Below are 12513 nucleotides of genomic sequence, written 5' to 3'. Positions count from 1 at the left end.
AACCAACAATGTGTTTAATGTGGGGAGTGTGTCAAATGGAGAGGGGAGAAGAGGGATAGAAAAATAGAGGGCTGTAACAAATTGACAAATAGAAGGGATTTTAACTTTTTTGACAACGGTATGTGAATGGGATGAAGAAGGAGAGTAGGCAAAAAGTCAAACAGACAAGAAAAAGAGATGTTAAGCGTGGTGATTTGGAATAAGCAGTTACCTGTTGTGGAGGTGGTCAGTGAAGGTGATGGTGGTGCAGACAGAAAGTGGGACAGCAGAGATGAAGGACACGATGCAGTTTAGAGAGGCCTCCTGGTTCTGAACACCTACTGGGTGTCTCTATGGTCGAAGATAAAGTAAGAAACTGGGATAATTCCAGATCACAATAGTATTTCTGTTAAAGTGTCAGCCAGGAAAATCAGTTACACTTGTCACATTAATCCAGTTTTAGTCATCTGAATGACGAATGCTGAGACGGATCTGGATGCACAAAATTTGGTTTTGCTTGAGCCGCTTCAAAAACTGAATGGGGAGACATCAGCCTCATGTTGTGACTGGAATTTATATAAACATGATGGTGTCAAGACTGTGTGAATATTCTGTAAACAGCAATATAAAATAGAGACAGTGTGGGAAAAAGATACAGATAAATACAGCAATAGCAGATGCATAACAGATCTTTTTAGGCTTAGTGTGGACCCATATCAATACAGTCTTGGGAAAGCAACTTTCTGAGTCAAACTACAACTAATCACAGTTAGAGTAGTATTTTAATTTGCCTACTCATCCACAATAGAATACCTCCAAAGGATGAATTGCATTCATTAATTCTAGTTGTAGACCTGATAATACCTTTTTGGTGGGGACAAAGCCCCTCTGATACCATAAATCACCACTGAAAAAACCCCAAATTCCTGACGACAACATTTGGACCACATGCCACCAAACTCTGCACTGAGGCAAGTAACAGGAAAATACGCTTTTTGGACAGATGGTTCCTCCATGACTTTTTATAATAGTGGAAAAAGTACAGGGCTGTACCTGATCCTGGTTTTGGACAGGGATGCTGTTACCCTCTGGAAAGATAACAGAAACAGGCTGTATCTTTGTCCCATCCTCCAGTTCCACCTCATCCACTTCAGCTGATACCATGGTTCCACTGCAAAGGTGGACACACAGTGGATATGTAGAAAAAGAACATCTCCTATATATACAGCATTTCATTTTTTTGCTACCATGCAATATAATGAGAAACCTTCTCAAGTTTGTGGGCTGTGTGGTGGCTGTGTGTGCCAATCAGTGTGCTTGCGATCAATCGTCTTGCTCACAATTGGTCAGACGAGAGAAACTCTATACCGTTGAAATTGCTACTGCTGGACTCTGGCTCTCAATGACATCACCAGTGCAGGATGGCAGCAGCCGTATCTGGGATATTTTGGCTTAATTTTGGTACAGTGGGAGGAAGAGGAGACGCGTTGTCCATCTTCACATTAAGCCATTGGTACAGAGAAGTCATTTTGTATTGTTTGATGTAGATATAACGTGTAAACAGTGTCCTAGATAGGTTTTCTTCAAGAAATGCACTATGTTGCTCAGTTCAGTCAGTCACAGGGATTTGGGTCCGAAAATGCTGCCAGAACTGTAATAGTGCAGCCAGATTGCTGTCCACTCTGAAAACGTAACAACAACATAAACCACTGAGGAATGCAGATTAGCTAGTTGGCTTAGAATGTAAGCAAAATCCAACATGAGTGCAGACCTGCCAGTTAATGAGTCCTGGCTTGAATGATAAAAATCCCACTGAAATGAATAATGTTGTCATTTTATGTGTGTGGTAATGTTTCCTCTGCATTCATTTAGCTCCAATGGCTCAACACAGCTGGTAAACTGCCACAAGCTAGAAAAATGTAAATACAATAAAAATCCATCAGTGTTATTGCTCAGCTTACCGAAAAGCTGACGACTACAACTGTGATCACAGAGCAGCTGTCCGTGTGTCATGATCCAAATAATCAAAAGTGAGGCATTCATAAAATGTAACTGTTACTGGACCAGGTTTTGGCCTTGGGTGAAAAGAAAACACTGTGTCTGTGTGTGTACATAAACCCACCTACGATATCCTGAGGCCAGCAGGGTGAATGTGGCAGTTGCATTGCTTTCCAGGGGTACTGGTGTAAGCAGAAGTTGAGGGGGGTGAATGGTGATACAGGGGAGCTGGAGGGTAATAGTGATGGACAGCTGTCTGTAAGGTTGATGCTCCTGCTCTCGTCCTATACCCTCCCCTTCCTCGTATCCCAGGTAAAGAGGGAGGGACAGTTTGGTCACTTTGCCAGACCCTAAAATTAAATATACACATATAGATCAGTCGGTGTAGACTAAAGGTGACTTTAAAATTTTGCATCAAGTACAATGTGTAGCCAGGTTTGTAGGTTTGTAGCCAACATAACCACTGGGAATGATGTGCACCTCTACAAACACACCTCTACACCTCAGGGCTAGAGAGGTGGCAGAGAGAGTTTGAGCTGTGTGTGTTTTCTCCAACAAATTTCTGATGCCAATGCAGATTGTTGAGAGCAGAAACAACATTAAGCAAGTTAAAGAAAAACTTCCTAATTTCCCCTTCTCAGTAACACATCTAGCAAAACTATTGCCAGTGCAAACCCTCTTCTCAACTTGATTACTGCTCTATATCACAGTAAATGGAAGAACATAAACACAGCAATTGCGGGGCAGTAGTCTCCTACTTAGTATTAAGACAAGTTGAAATAGAGGTTACCTGGATGTAAATCCAGCTCTGTAAGTATGAGCATGGCCCACTGTTGCTTAATATCATAAAATTAATGAAAAGATGTTAACACTATACAATGTGATCATGTATGGTACATGCATCTAGTGCTGTGGTTGTGCTATCAATGGGTATTCAATCAGTACATGTCAGCATCTACAATTCATGAGGTAAAATCAGTTACAAGGAAATTTTGGGAATATTGCAACGAGGCATATTCCCCATAAATGTGGCCATTGTGACTCGGCAAACTGGTATTTTTCTTGGGATACATTGAGATTATTTCCTTGACTAAGCTGGCTTGGTATCTTGAGGGCTTGTTTTACCTTTTGGCAGTCTTTTCCAGAAATATTGTGGTATCAAGTTTGCCGGCTTATTAGGAACCTCTGGTTAGGTTAGTAGTAGTTACCATGGTTACAATGTAAACTAAGGCATGCATGCACTGATGACGTGACGAAGAAGTCATTTGATTAGACAACAAAAATGTGACGCTAAATCCATTAGATCCATTTCACACTGGCAACTTTGAGCCCGATGTTTAGTCAACTTTGTAAACTCAAGGATAACTTTGCTTCCACTCAGGGCCAGCAAGCCTACAGCTAAAGTTGGGGTTAGCCCACTTGGAATGTGTTAGGATTGTGTCAGTGTTAATGCTTTCTTAGTCCTAGCTCACTTAGCCTGGGGCCAGGTGCAGTGTGGAAAGGGCTTTGGTGACTTGCCGTGTGCCACAGCGGGAGGAGAGGCGTGGTAGAGGGTGTGGCGACAACAGCAATCTTAGTGCCAGAGATGAGTGTGTCGACAAGGACTCGTAAAAAATAACATTCATCAAGGCAAGCTGTACAAGACTTTATGTTCTGTGGGTAGAAATGTTATATGGCATCCAATAGAATAACATCTAAAGATCTGTCAAGCCAGAAGGAGGTCTTATGTCTTCTGAGGCTTAATGGCTATACTCTGGCATTAGGTTGAAAAAGGAAAGCGTTCTTTCTAAAACGACTGGACAAAATAAAAAAGTACCACCAGCCTGTTTCTGGTGGCCATAAGGTTGCAAAGATTAAGTACTGCCTTAAGATGCTGGCTCCCAAGGCGAAACATATTTCCTTGTTTATGGTCCATCACTAAAGATTATTAAGGCCCCATGATTTAATGGTCTAAGCTGCATGAGAACATTCTTTAACTGAGTATTATTTCATTTTAGACTTAGTTATGTTCCACCTTCTTAATTATGCCCCCTGTGAAATTATATTTTGAGGGATGCTGCACTCAATTAAGCTTTGACATATGTTGTGCATTGTCTAGTTTTCCTCCAGACATATGTGTGTGCGGGAAGAAATGGGTCAATTGATACAAACTGTGATGGTGTGATCTGAGTATGTCTGTAAGAGAAAAAAATGCTGTGTATTTACAATGACATGAGTGTGTATTCGTTTGAGAGGGGCAGGCAGGATAAGATAAAGTAATCCATCATCATCATGTGTGTTTGTGTGTTTCAAACATTTCTCACCTGCTGTGATAGCCTCAGGGATGATGCTGACCATCAAGCAGATGGATTGGCCGGGACGCAGACTGCCTGATGATGGAGACATCACATATAGCTCTCTCTCTCTTCTGTGCTCTATTGGTGCAGCTATTGCTCTGCAGTCAAACCACCAGTTTACATGTTTCCTGATGCCCCTTCGCCAAAACACACTGTCGTCACTCACTGCTTTAAGCTCCACTGTCTGCGGAGAGGAAGAAAGAGAGAGAAATGAGAGACTAAATGGGACTAAAAGAACAGAAAGCAGGAGCACAAAAATGAGAGAAAATGAAACAAGCAATCATTTTAGTTGTCAGAAAGTGGTATCAGATATTCATACTGCAAGATGTCAAGTAGAAGTGAAAGTGAGGATAGCCAGTAAAAGTGCAGGGAAAGCTTCAAAAATTAAAAAAATAGAGGGAATATTTAGGAATGGAAGGAGGCAAGAAAATGATAATCTGCAGATAAACCCTTGTTGATACCTTAGTGTAAGCATCAGAGGGTGGTGCCAGGGGTTCCACGAGGAACTGTAGGCTAGAGGGGGACAATTCCAGTGGGGCGCAGAGCACTATAAACATTTTAAAAAACAGCACAGGAAGGAAAAACTTTACATTAAATTGTGGACCTTGTGCCATGTGTGACATTTGTTCTGTACACATAAAATGTAACAGTAGTTGATGTAGTGATTTACGCTTCCTTCCAGCAGGAGAAAGATGGTGATTACAATTTAAAATATAGATATCACTCACTAACACACAAACACGACTCTAACTCCACATTAATGACCCCACCTGTGGCCTGTATGCGCTGTGACCGTTGTGTCGCCATGGTGACAGACTGGTGAAGAGGTTTGGCGACATGCTTCCTGCTGCCAGCTGACAGCAAGGAGGGGGTGGACGAAGAGGATGGAGTGGGGAGGGGAGGCAGAGAAGTAGTGGGCCATTTCACTCCATTGACCATCAGTGGCAGGTCAAAGTCATAACTGGCCACCTGTGGGAAAACATTACCCTGACTGTCTATCTTCTTTGATATTTTAATAAACCACTTTCACAAACACACATTTTAAAGCTTGACCATGAGAGGGAGCAAGGTATGTAATTGACCGTTCACTAAGCCCTGACCCCATTAGTTACAGTTGCTATGCTTGTATAGATTTTGTAGTGGTTAGCCATGAGCCATTAACTTAAATCAACTTGCTCTTCTCAGCGGGATATAAACAAAACACTACATGTACTAGCAGCAGTGAACAACACAAATTTCAGATGGCTTATTATGGCTAAATCTAAATGGAGAAGGCATTGGGTCGTCTCTGCCAACACTTACAAGCTTTGAAAAGATAAAAAAGTTTACTCCAGCATCTCTACAACCTGCTACTGTTTGATTATCAACTGCTAGAAATTCAAGGTCATATTTGCTGCCTCTTATGCCACCTGAACTGCCTTTAGTTGTGTTGGATTGATATCCAGAGTATAAACAAAGTCATGATGTTACACACTTCATGAAAAAGGTAGCAGCAAGCACCTTTCACATTGGAAACCATTGGCCCTTGAATTCAGACCTAGGTAGACAACAACAGGCTTCGCATTTCTAGCAATCTTTTATCAGCTGTAGCTAGCAAGCTAATACATTATATTGTTTTCAGTTTTAAAACATATTGCCAAATGACTGCAGTTACTAAAACTGGCATGTTTACTAAAATGTTGATGAATGACAATTTTCTTTGATAATGTTTAAGTTAAACTAAGCCTATGTTAGTCTTAAAAATGCACGTGTGACAAGGAAACGTGAAAGATCAAACTGTTATTTCATTCTAACATAACCCTGTTTGTCTGCTTAACTTATATTTTCAAACAGATAAATTTATTATAGGATGAGTACTATTGTAACACTATCTCAGTTAACAGGTTTGGCTGGGGTTTTGTAGTGCAAAGTTCCCCAAGTCCAATAAAGGGCAGGAAAGAGCTAATTATGCTAGCCTAAACTCTGATAGCATCCTGGACCTCTGGCTTCGACAATGTGGGGATACATTAAACAGAAGAAGTGCTAGTCATTTTTTAACAGAAATTATTTCCCCATGAATGTAAAACATGTAGTCAATGCTCCTTAGCCTTGGAGGTAAATCTAGACTAAAAAAATAACACAACCGTTAGACTCCTCTATGTATTAGTGTTGCACGGTATACCGGTACTAAAATAGTACCGCGGTACTACTAGAGTATTCCAAACGGTACTATACTGCATTTGGAAAATACTGGTACTTTGAAATTGATTCAATTCATTAATTTAGTTAATTTATTTTACTCAATTATGCACACAAACGCCTTTCTTGTTCCTATTGGAGCACAGATTGCACAAGTGGTGTGTATGACAACACCTGTATCAACATTCGCAGCTGGCGCATGTGAAAAAAGACAAGAGAAAGTCTGCCTCGCAAAGAACACGAGACAACACAAACTTGGTGGGACATTTGAGTTACCAAACCGTGACGTCCGTACTGAGGTACTTACCAAACCATGATTTTTTTGGTGCTGTTACACCCCTACTATTTATTGCTCTAAAAGGTTTGTATCCAAAAGGACTTTTCCTTAGGAAAAGTACCGAAGAGTATCGAAAAGTATCGAAATTCATATTGGTATTGTTACCGAAACAAAGATTTTGGTATCGTGACAACACTACTATGTATACTGAGTATCTGCCTTACAGACTTATACTTAGAGCCTCATACACATGACTTGAGCAAGGGAAGAAAATCCAAAGCTTGACAGGCCTGCTTTGCCTACTAAAGGTCGCTAAGCTATGATTGGACATTCACTGTTAAGAGGAGGGGTTTAGAGAACAGTCAACTTGCTGATGCTAAATGTGCATTTGAGCTTTGCCCACTCAGTTTCCCAGTGGATGCAACACCAAGTCCACTGAGAGATGTTTCCACTGAATCCACTGGGAGATGTTTTGTCAAATCTCACCTGGGTGGGGGAGAAGACAAGGGAGCAGTCTATTGTGGTTTTGCCCTGGACCTCCACAACACTCACACCTAGCTCCTTGTCTGTTTGTGAAAATGCACAGAAAAAAAAATCACAAAAACAAAAGCACACATAGTCCAAACCTCAAGACAAAAACAAAATAGTTTGCTGTGTATTTTAATTGCATAAACATTTTCATCTTGAATATTGTAATTACAGACAACACAGACAGCAATACAACACTATTATTCTTCTTAAGACATATTGTGTAAGTACGTACTTGCTAAGGGCTGAGGGAGGTGTAAAGAGAAGTCTGTGTACTCTGCCAGGTCGAACGTAACCCTGGCTGCAGCTTTTGAGTGGTTTGTCAGAGTGAATGGTATCACTCGCTGAGAGCCAGCATGGACCCCGTAAAACTGGAAATGGGACTGAAAAGAGCGGGGGCGAAATTAGCAAAAGTAGATATAAGGTGGATATCTTGAAACCCCGGAAAATTGCATGGACTGTAAGGCCTGATACCAGCATTGTTGGTGTATCGGATGAATGAAATCAATAAAATTCTATTCTAATTGTCTTATTTAACATTTCAGCGGAGTAAACAATGATACCAATATCATACAGAAAGGGGAACATTGTTAACTTTCATTGTACTTTGAGAGAGTCTAGCTGATTGAATTCCTTTCATGTTAAATTCGAGTGAGAGAACTCTACAAACTCCACTCTTGAAGTTACAAAGAACATAAGAATCACGCTTTGCCAAGAAACTCTGTTCCAGAACCTCAACTGCAATAGCAAACAGGAATGAAAGAGAAAGAATAATTTTCTGCTTTAAACGACGGGAGCAGCACAAAAGCAGAGTATCCTTCACTTCATTTCTTTCAAAGGTGCAACCCCTGCTGTTTCAAAAGACGCACACACACAGACAGGCACACACATGCTAACACTCTCTCTCACACACATACACACCCTTTGACACAAAGTCTAACGTCTTTTCTTACTCCTGACACCATCACTCCCCCTCTATTCTTCTGTTGTTGTTTTTTTACATCTACGAGTCAGGGTATTATCACCTCTGTGGAGAATAGTAATTATAAAAACCATGGGAATGATCCAGGAGTCCATTTCAAAATAGAGTGCCCCAGGATCCATGGCCACAAATTCAAATGTGTGCATGTACATGTGCAATATATTCTTTGAGGTGTTACTGGGATATGACAAGTGAGCTTTTAAAAAATGAAACCCTATCATCAAACCACAGAAGCATTACACTCCAACACCGATTACATATTGTAATGACATTAATATGACAAATGAGATTACTGGAGGTGTAAATGGGAGGTAATAATTGTTATGTGTTGGACATCACGCCATCCATTTTCATCAATGGCAAACCTGAAGAATACAATACCTTTCAGTTATTAGAAGTCTTTTTTTCTGTTTTCCTCTATATACATATTTATATTCTTTTCTCTTTACTGGATGTTCTTATTGTCTTTCATCTATATGTCAGCCAATTGATAAAAAAAAATTGCTGAATTTTGCTACCCTATCAGACAGCTAATGATGTGTTGCTAATGCCAGCTCTGACAAGTTGAAGTAAAACTTAAAATCTGGGTACATCTGGCTTGTCCTCTGATACCCCTTAATTGTAGGTCTATCAACTTGCATCAAGAAGAATTTGATCCACAGCTTTTTTTTAACGCCCCCTGGAAATCAAACAATAAACAGAGAGGTTCCACCCAGAGGAAAATTTTGCTGCACACAACCATCTTTTCTTTGTCTAAACATAAATAAATCACCTTATTTGGTGATTGCTAAATTCTCTGACACACAAACACACACACACACTACATCTTTGAAGAAATAAAGAGCAGAAGAACAAATCAGCAGGAGTTCTTTTGCTGTGCTTAGAGGCTTCTCAACTCTGTAAACCGATAAAATACACAAAGTTGAGACTTAAATTGAATAACTGAGACAGATGTCTTGAATTGTGCAGGCTCGCTTATAAGCCAATCAAGTTTTCCTTTGGATGTTACTGTTATCTCAAGAGCTGATTATTTTGGAGAAATAAGGATTACTGCAGTGAGAGAGGCATAAAAAGCATTATAAGATCTTAAATCTGTATCAGACTGAGACAAGAGTAATACTTCTGTTCTCAGGCTGGATAAAGAAGAGATCTTCTTTTGAATTGTCCTTTCCTCTGGGCAGACTAATTCACATTTGCGAATTGGTATGGCATTATCAAGCTAGAAACTCACCACACTGATGTCTACATTTGGAGGCTCCACCGAACCGCCCACTCTGAGCTCAATGGACTTCATGTTCCTCAGAGCAATCTGTAATATACACATGCTTAGTGTACATCAATTCCTCTCTTCATTGCTCACACACACACACACACACACACACACACACACACATAAACAAATCATCCCAACATGAATGAAATGGCCCTCTCTCTTCCTCTTTCTCTCACCTCCACTCTGGTGTCAAACTTGATGACAGAGTTGGGGTTGAAGTGGATCTTCAGTGCAGCCTGCCCCCCACTTGGCACCACGCCCTCAGATGGCCTCACCACCATGCCTGGCAGAGGGCACATATCAAGCACCTGCAACAAACAAAAAGAGACAAAGAGCAGAGAGAGAGAGACTGACTATTTTTCTTGTTTAGTAAGTGTGTGAGCAAAAGCAAGTATCATACGAGTGTGCCTGTAAGTGTGTGTGGGTGGTGATGGGGCACCTGGTAGTAGGCATGGTTCTGTCCAGTGTTGTGTAAGACTACAGTTCTTACAGAAGGAATGTTGAGAGGCACTGATCCAAATGTGACCTGTTTCTCTGCCAGCTGGACACTGGTAGACCCAACCTGAGAGAAGGACAGTGAGGAAAGAGGAAAATTCTCAATGTTTTATATAATTGTTCTGTGACAATAAATCCATAGCATTGTATTATTCATTTGTAGTTCACCCACTCTCCCTTGACCTGCCTTGTCTAATTCTACTCTAGTCACTGATTTCTCACATTTTACAAAGTGACTTTTGACAGCCCCCTGAGCACATGTATTTGGAGCATGTGTACAACTCAGAGAAAAGAGCAATAGTAATGATGATGATGACTGAGCAGCAAGTATGAGTGGGAGTTTTTCCATTGAAAAAAGCATGAAAGTCACAAGCCATACAGTACTTAAAACACAACATTTCTTGCTGCTGAATTGTGTTCTGGTGTACTGAGGCTGCTGTCAAGAGGAGAAATCGATATCTGCCTCTTTGATGGATTTTGCCTCATATGATTGCTGAGCTCTGGTTAAATAAGGAGTCTATTTAATATTTCATTTCACTTATCACTAATGTTTTAAATTGTTAAAAGTCTCTTTGCTATTTACTTTAATTTTAGCTGTCTTGAGAACAATATTGCAGGGCTGAACTGATAAAGATTTCTGTAGATGTTTTGATACCTCAGTGCTTCTGTAAAAAACTTCTCACTACTGACCACAGACTTTTTCTCTACGTGACGAAACTGACAACAATGTTATTACAGCAGGTGGTTCAAGTGTACATTAATACTCGAATGTTAGATTTTGGACCCTTATGAGTTCGCTAAGACAGAGCTGTTCTCTAATGTGTATAAACAAACCCAGGTGCACCCCTGAAAACTCCACAGGGTTGCATGTGAGGGGAGCGGACTACTTGTTCACATCTTGGTAAAGATATGAGGGCTGGGAACAAACCCAGCCTATAAAACAATGATCTTCCAGTGCTGGCTGCTGGATGGCAAAGATGTAAAGCGACGCGAAAGGACATCATTGTTCAACTCTGCTTCCTCCCCCCACTGCTACCATCCTGACTGAACAAACAAAAAGCACAAGGCCTAATCATTTAGGAATTTAGGAATGACAGAGCACTTCAATTTGCTTTCTCTGTCAACTGTGAAAACCTCACTTTCTGTCAACTACAAAAACTAAAGTAGGAAATAGACTGCACAGAAGAAGAAACAGGAAAAAATAAAGATAATTCACCATCTGTTGTTGCCATTGATTATTCCATGCTGTGACAGGTTCGTTTTGAGGAAGCAGGCACAAGTTTCTCATTAAGTCTGAAGTTTAATTTTTTTATCTGTTTTCTCTTTTGGGATAATAATAGATCGGGCAACAATAAAGTATGTTAATGAGGTTGCAGTATTTCCAAAAATAAGTTTCAGTCCGACACCTCTCTCCTTCTGTCCATATATACGCACTTCCCATCTCTGGTTCGCCAAAACGTGCATGTTTTCTGTTCCTCTCAATCTGTCTTTCCTGATGATATCCACGGTTCTGACACATCTATTATGGCCAATGTATCAACTCAATAAAGAATGAGTTGACTTTTAAACTAAAAATAAATTAATAAACTTATTTACTTTCTTTACTTACTCACTCACTATTTATGTTTTGACACTTAGAAAGCATTTATGTATTTGTTTATGAAAATGTGTTTCAGCATTTTCCAAGTTCACTTGTTTTTTAATTTTAGAATACAGGTATAGTAAAAGTAGTTGCTGAAAATGTTGCTTGGCATGCAGTTGTGGTATGACCCAAAGCAAACAAGCAGTAAATACAAGTTGTTTATACAAAGTAATCTTCCCTATTGTAGGGCCAGACCTGAGCAATACAGTGCAGGCGTTGCATGTTACCCTCATGGACACAGAGGTCAAAGTCTCCTTCTGAAGGGGAGGAGAAGGAGGGATGCCACACCACCTCACAGTCTAATTCCCTGTATGGCTCCACAGTACCTGAGGAGGTTGGGTGGTAGATTTGTTGTATTAGCCCTAATTCGGACAGGCAAATCTATTGATAAAAAATGCGTATTAACAATAAAGCTCATTAAAGACAACCACAACAGGGAGGGATAAGATGCAAAGTGATACTCTTGATATAAAGGCTTTGAAAATGCTAACCCAGGTACTTACACCCTGAGACACTTAAACTGAGCTGCACTTTTAGTACCTGTAGCTGGTCGTACGGAGAACAGGATGCCACTCTCTGTGACCAATGGTCTCCATGTGAATTCTGCAGCAAGGTTACGCCGGTTTCGAAGGGTAACTGAGCTTCTGTATCCTGATTGGGCAAGCAGAGAGGGGGTGGGACGGAGTACCAGCAGGGTGGTGGACAGCTCCAGAGCCAAGGGGACAACCTGGGCCTGGACCAGTATCTGACCAAGATGTTGCTTGTTCACAGAGTAGGATACAGGCCTAGAGGAAAGAAGTGTCTTTATATAGCACTTGAACTGCA

The 12513-nt window shown here is 40.6% G+C and overlaps 1 protein-coding gene across 1 annotated transcript in view; it reads right to left on the bottom strand.

Annotated features, from left to right (window-relative positions):
- LOC117250254 (cilia- and flagella-associated protein 47-like) overlaps positions 1-12513 on the bottom strand; it is a 70951-nt gene that overhangs the window by 49055 nt on the left and 9383 nt on the right. Inside the window, exons 16-28 of the mRNA XM_033616360.2 lie at positions 12229-12473; positions 11884-12014; positions 9991-10113; positions 9728-9859; positions 9510-9587; positions 7532-7679; positions 7255-7334; positions 5084-5282; positions 4775-4860; positions 4281-4497; positions 2102-2327; positions 1033-1150; positions 212-330 (exon numbers count right to left, since the gene is read on the bottom strand). Coding sequence (XP_033472251.2) covers positions 212-330; positions 1033-1150; positions 2102-2327; positions 4281-4497; positions 4775-4860; positions 5084-5282; positions 7255-7334; positions 7532-7679; positions 9510-9587; positions 9728-9859; positions 9991-10113; positions 11884-12014; positions 12229-12473 — 1902 coding nt within the window. The remainder of the gene's footprint in view (positions 1-211; positions 331-1032; positions 1151-2101; positions 2328-4280; positions 4498-4774; positions 4861-5083; positions 5283-7254; positions 7335-7531; positions 7680-9509; positions 9588-9727; positions 9860-9990; positions 10114-11883; positions 12015-12228; positions 12474-12513) is intronic.

Source organism: Epinephelus lanceolatus, chromosome 24, assembly GCF_041903045.1.
Source record: "Epinephelus lanceolatus isolate andai-2023 chromosome 24, ASM4190304v1, whole genome shotgun sequence".
Classification (NCBI taxonomy): Eukaryota; Metazoa; Chordata; class Actinopteri; order Perciformes; family Serranidae; genus Epinephelus; species Epinephelus lanceolatus.
The sequence above is the reverse complement of the archived record's forward strand: the minus strand, read 5'-3'. Positions and strand labels throughout refer to the sequence as shown.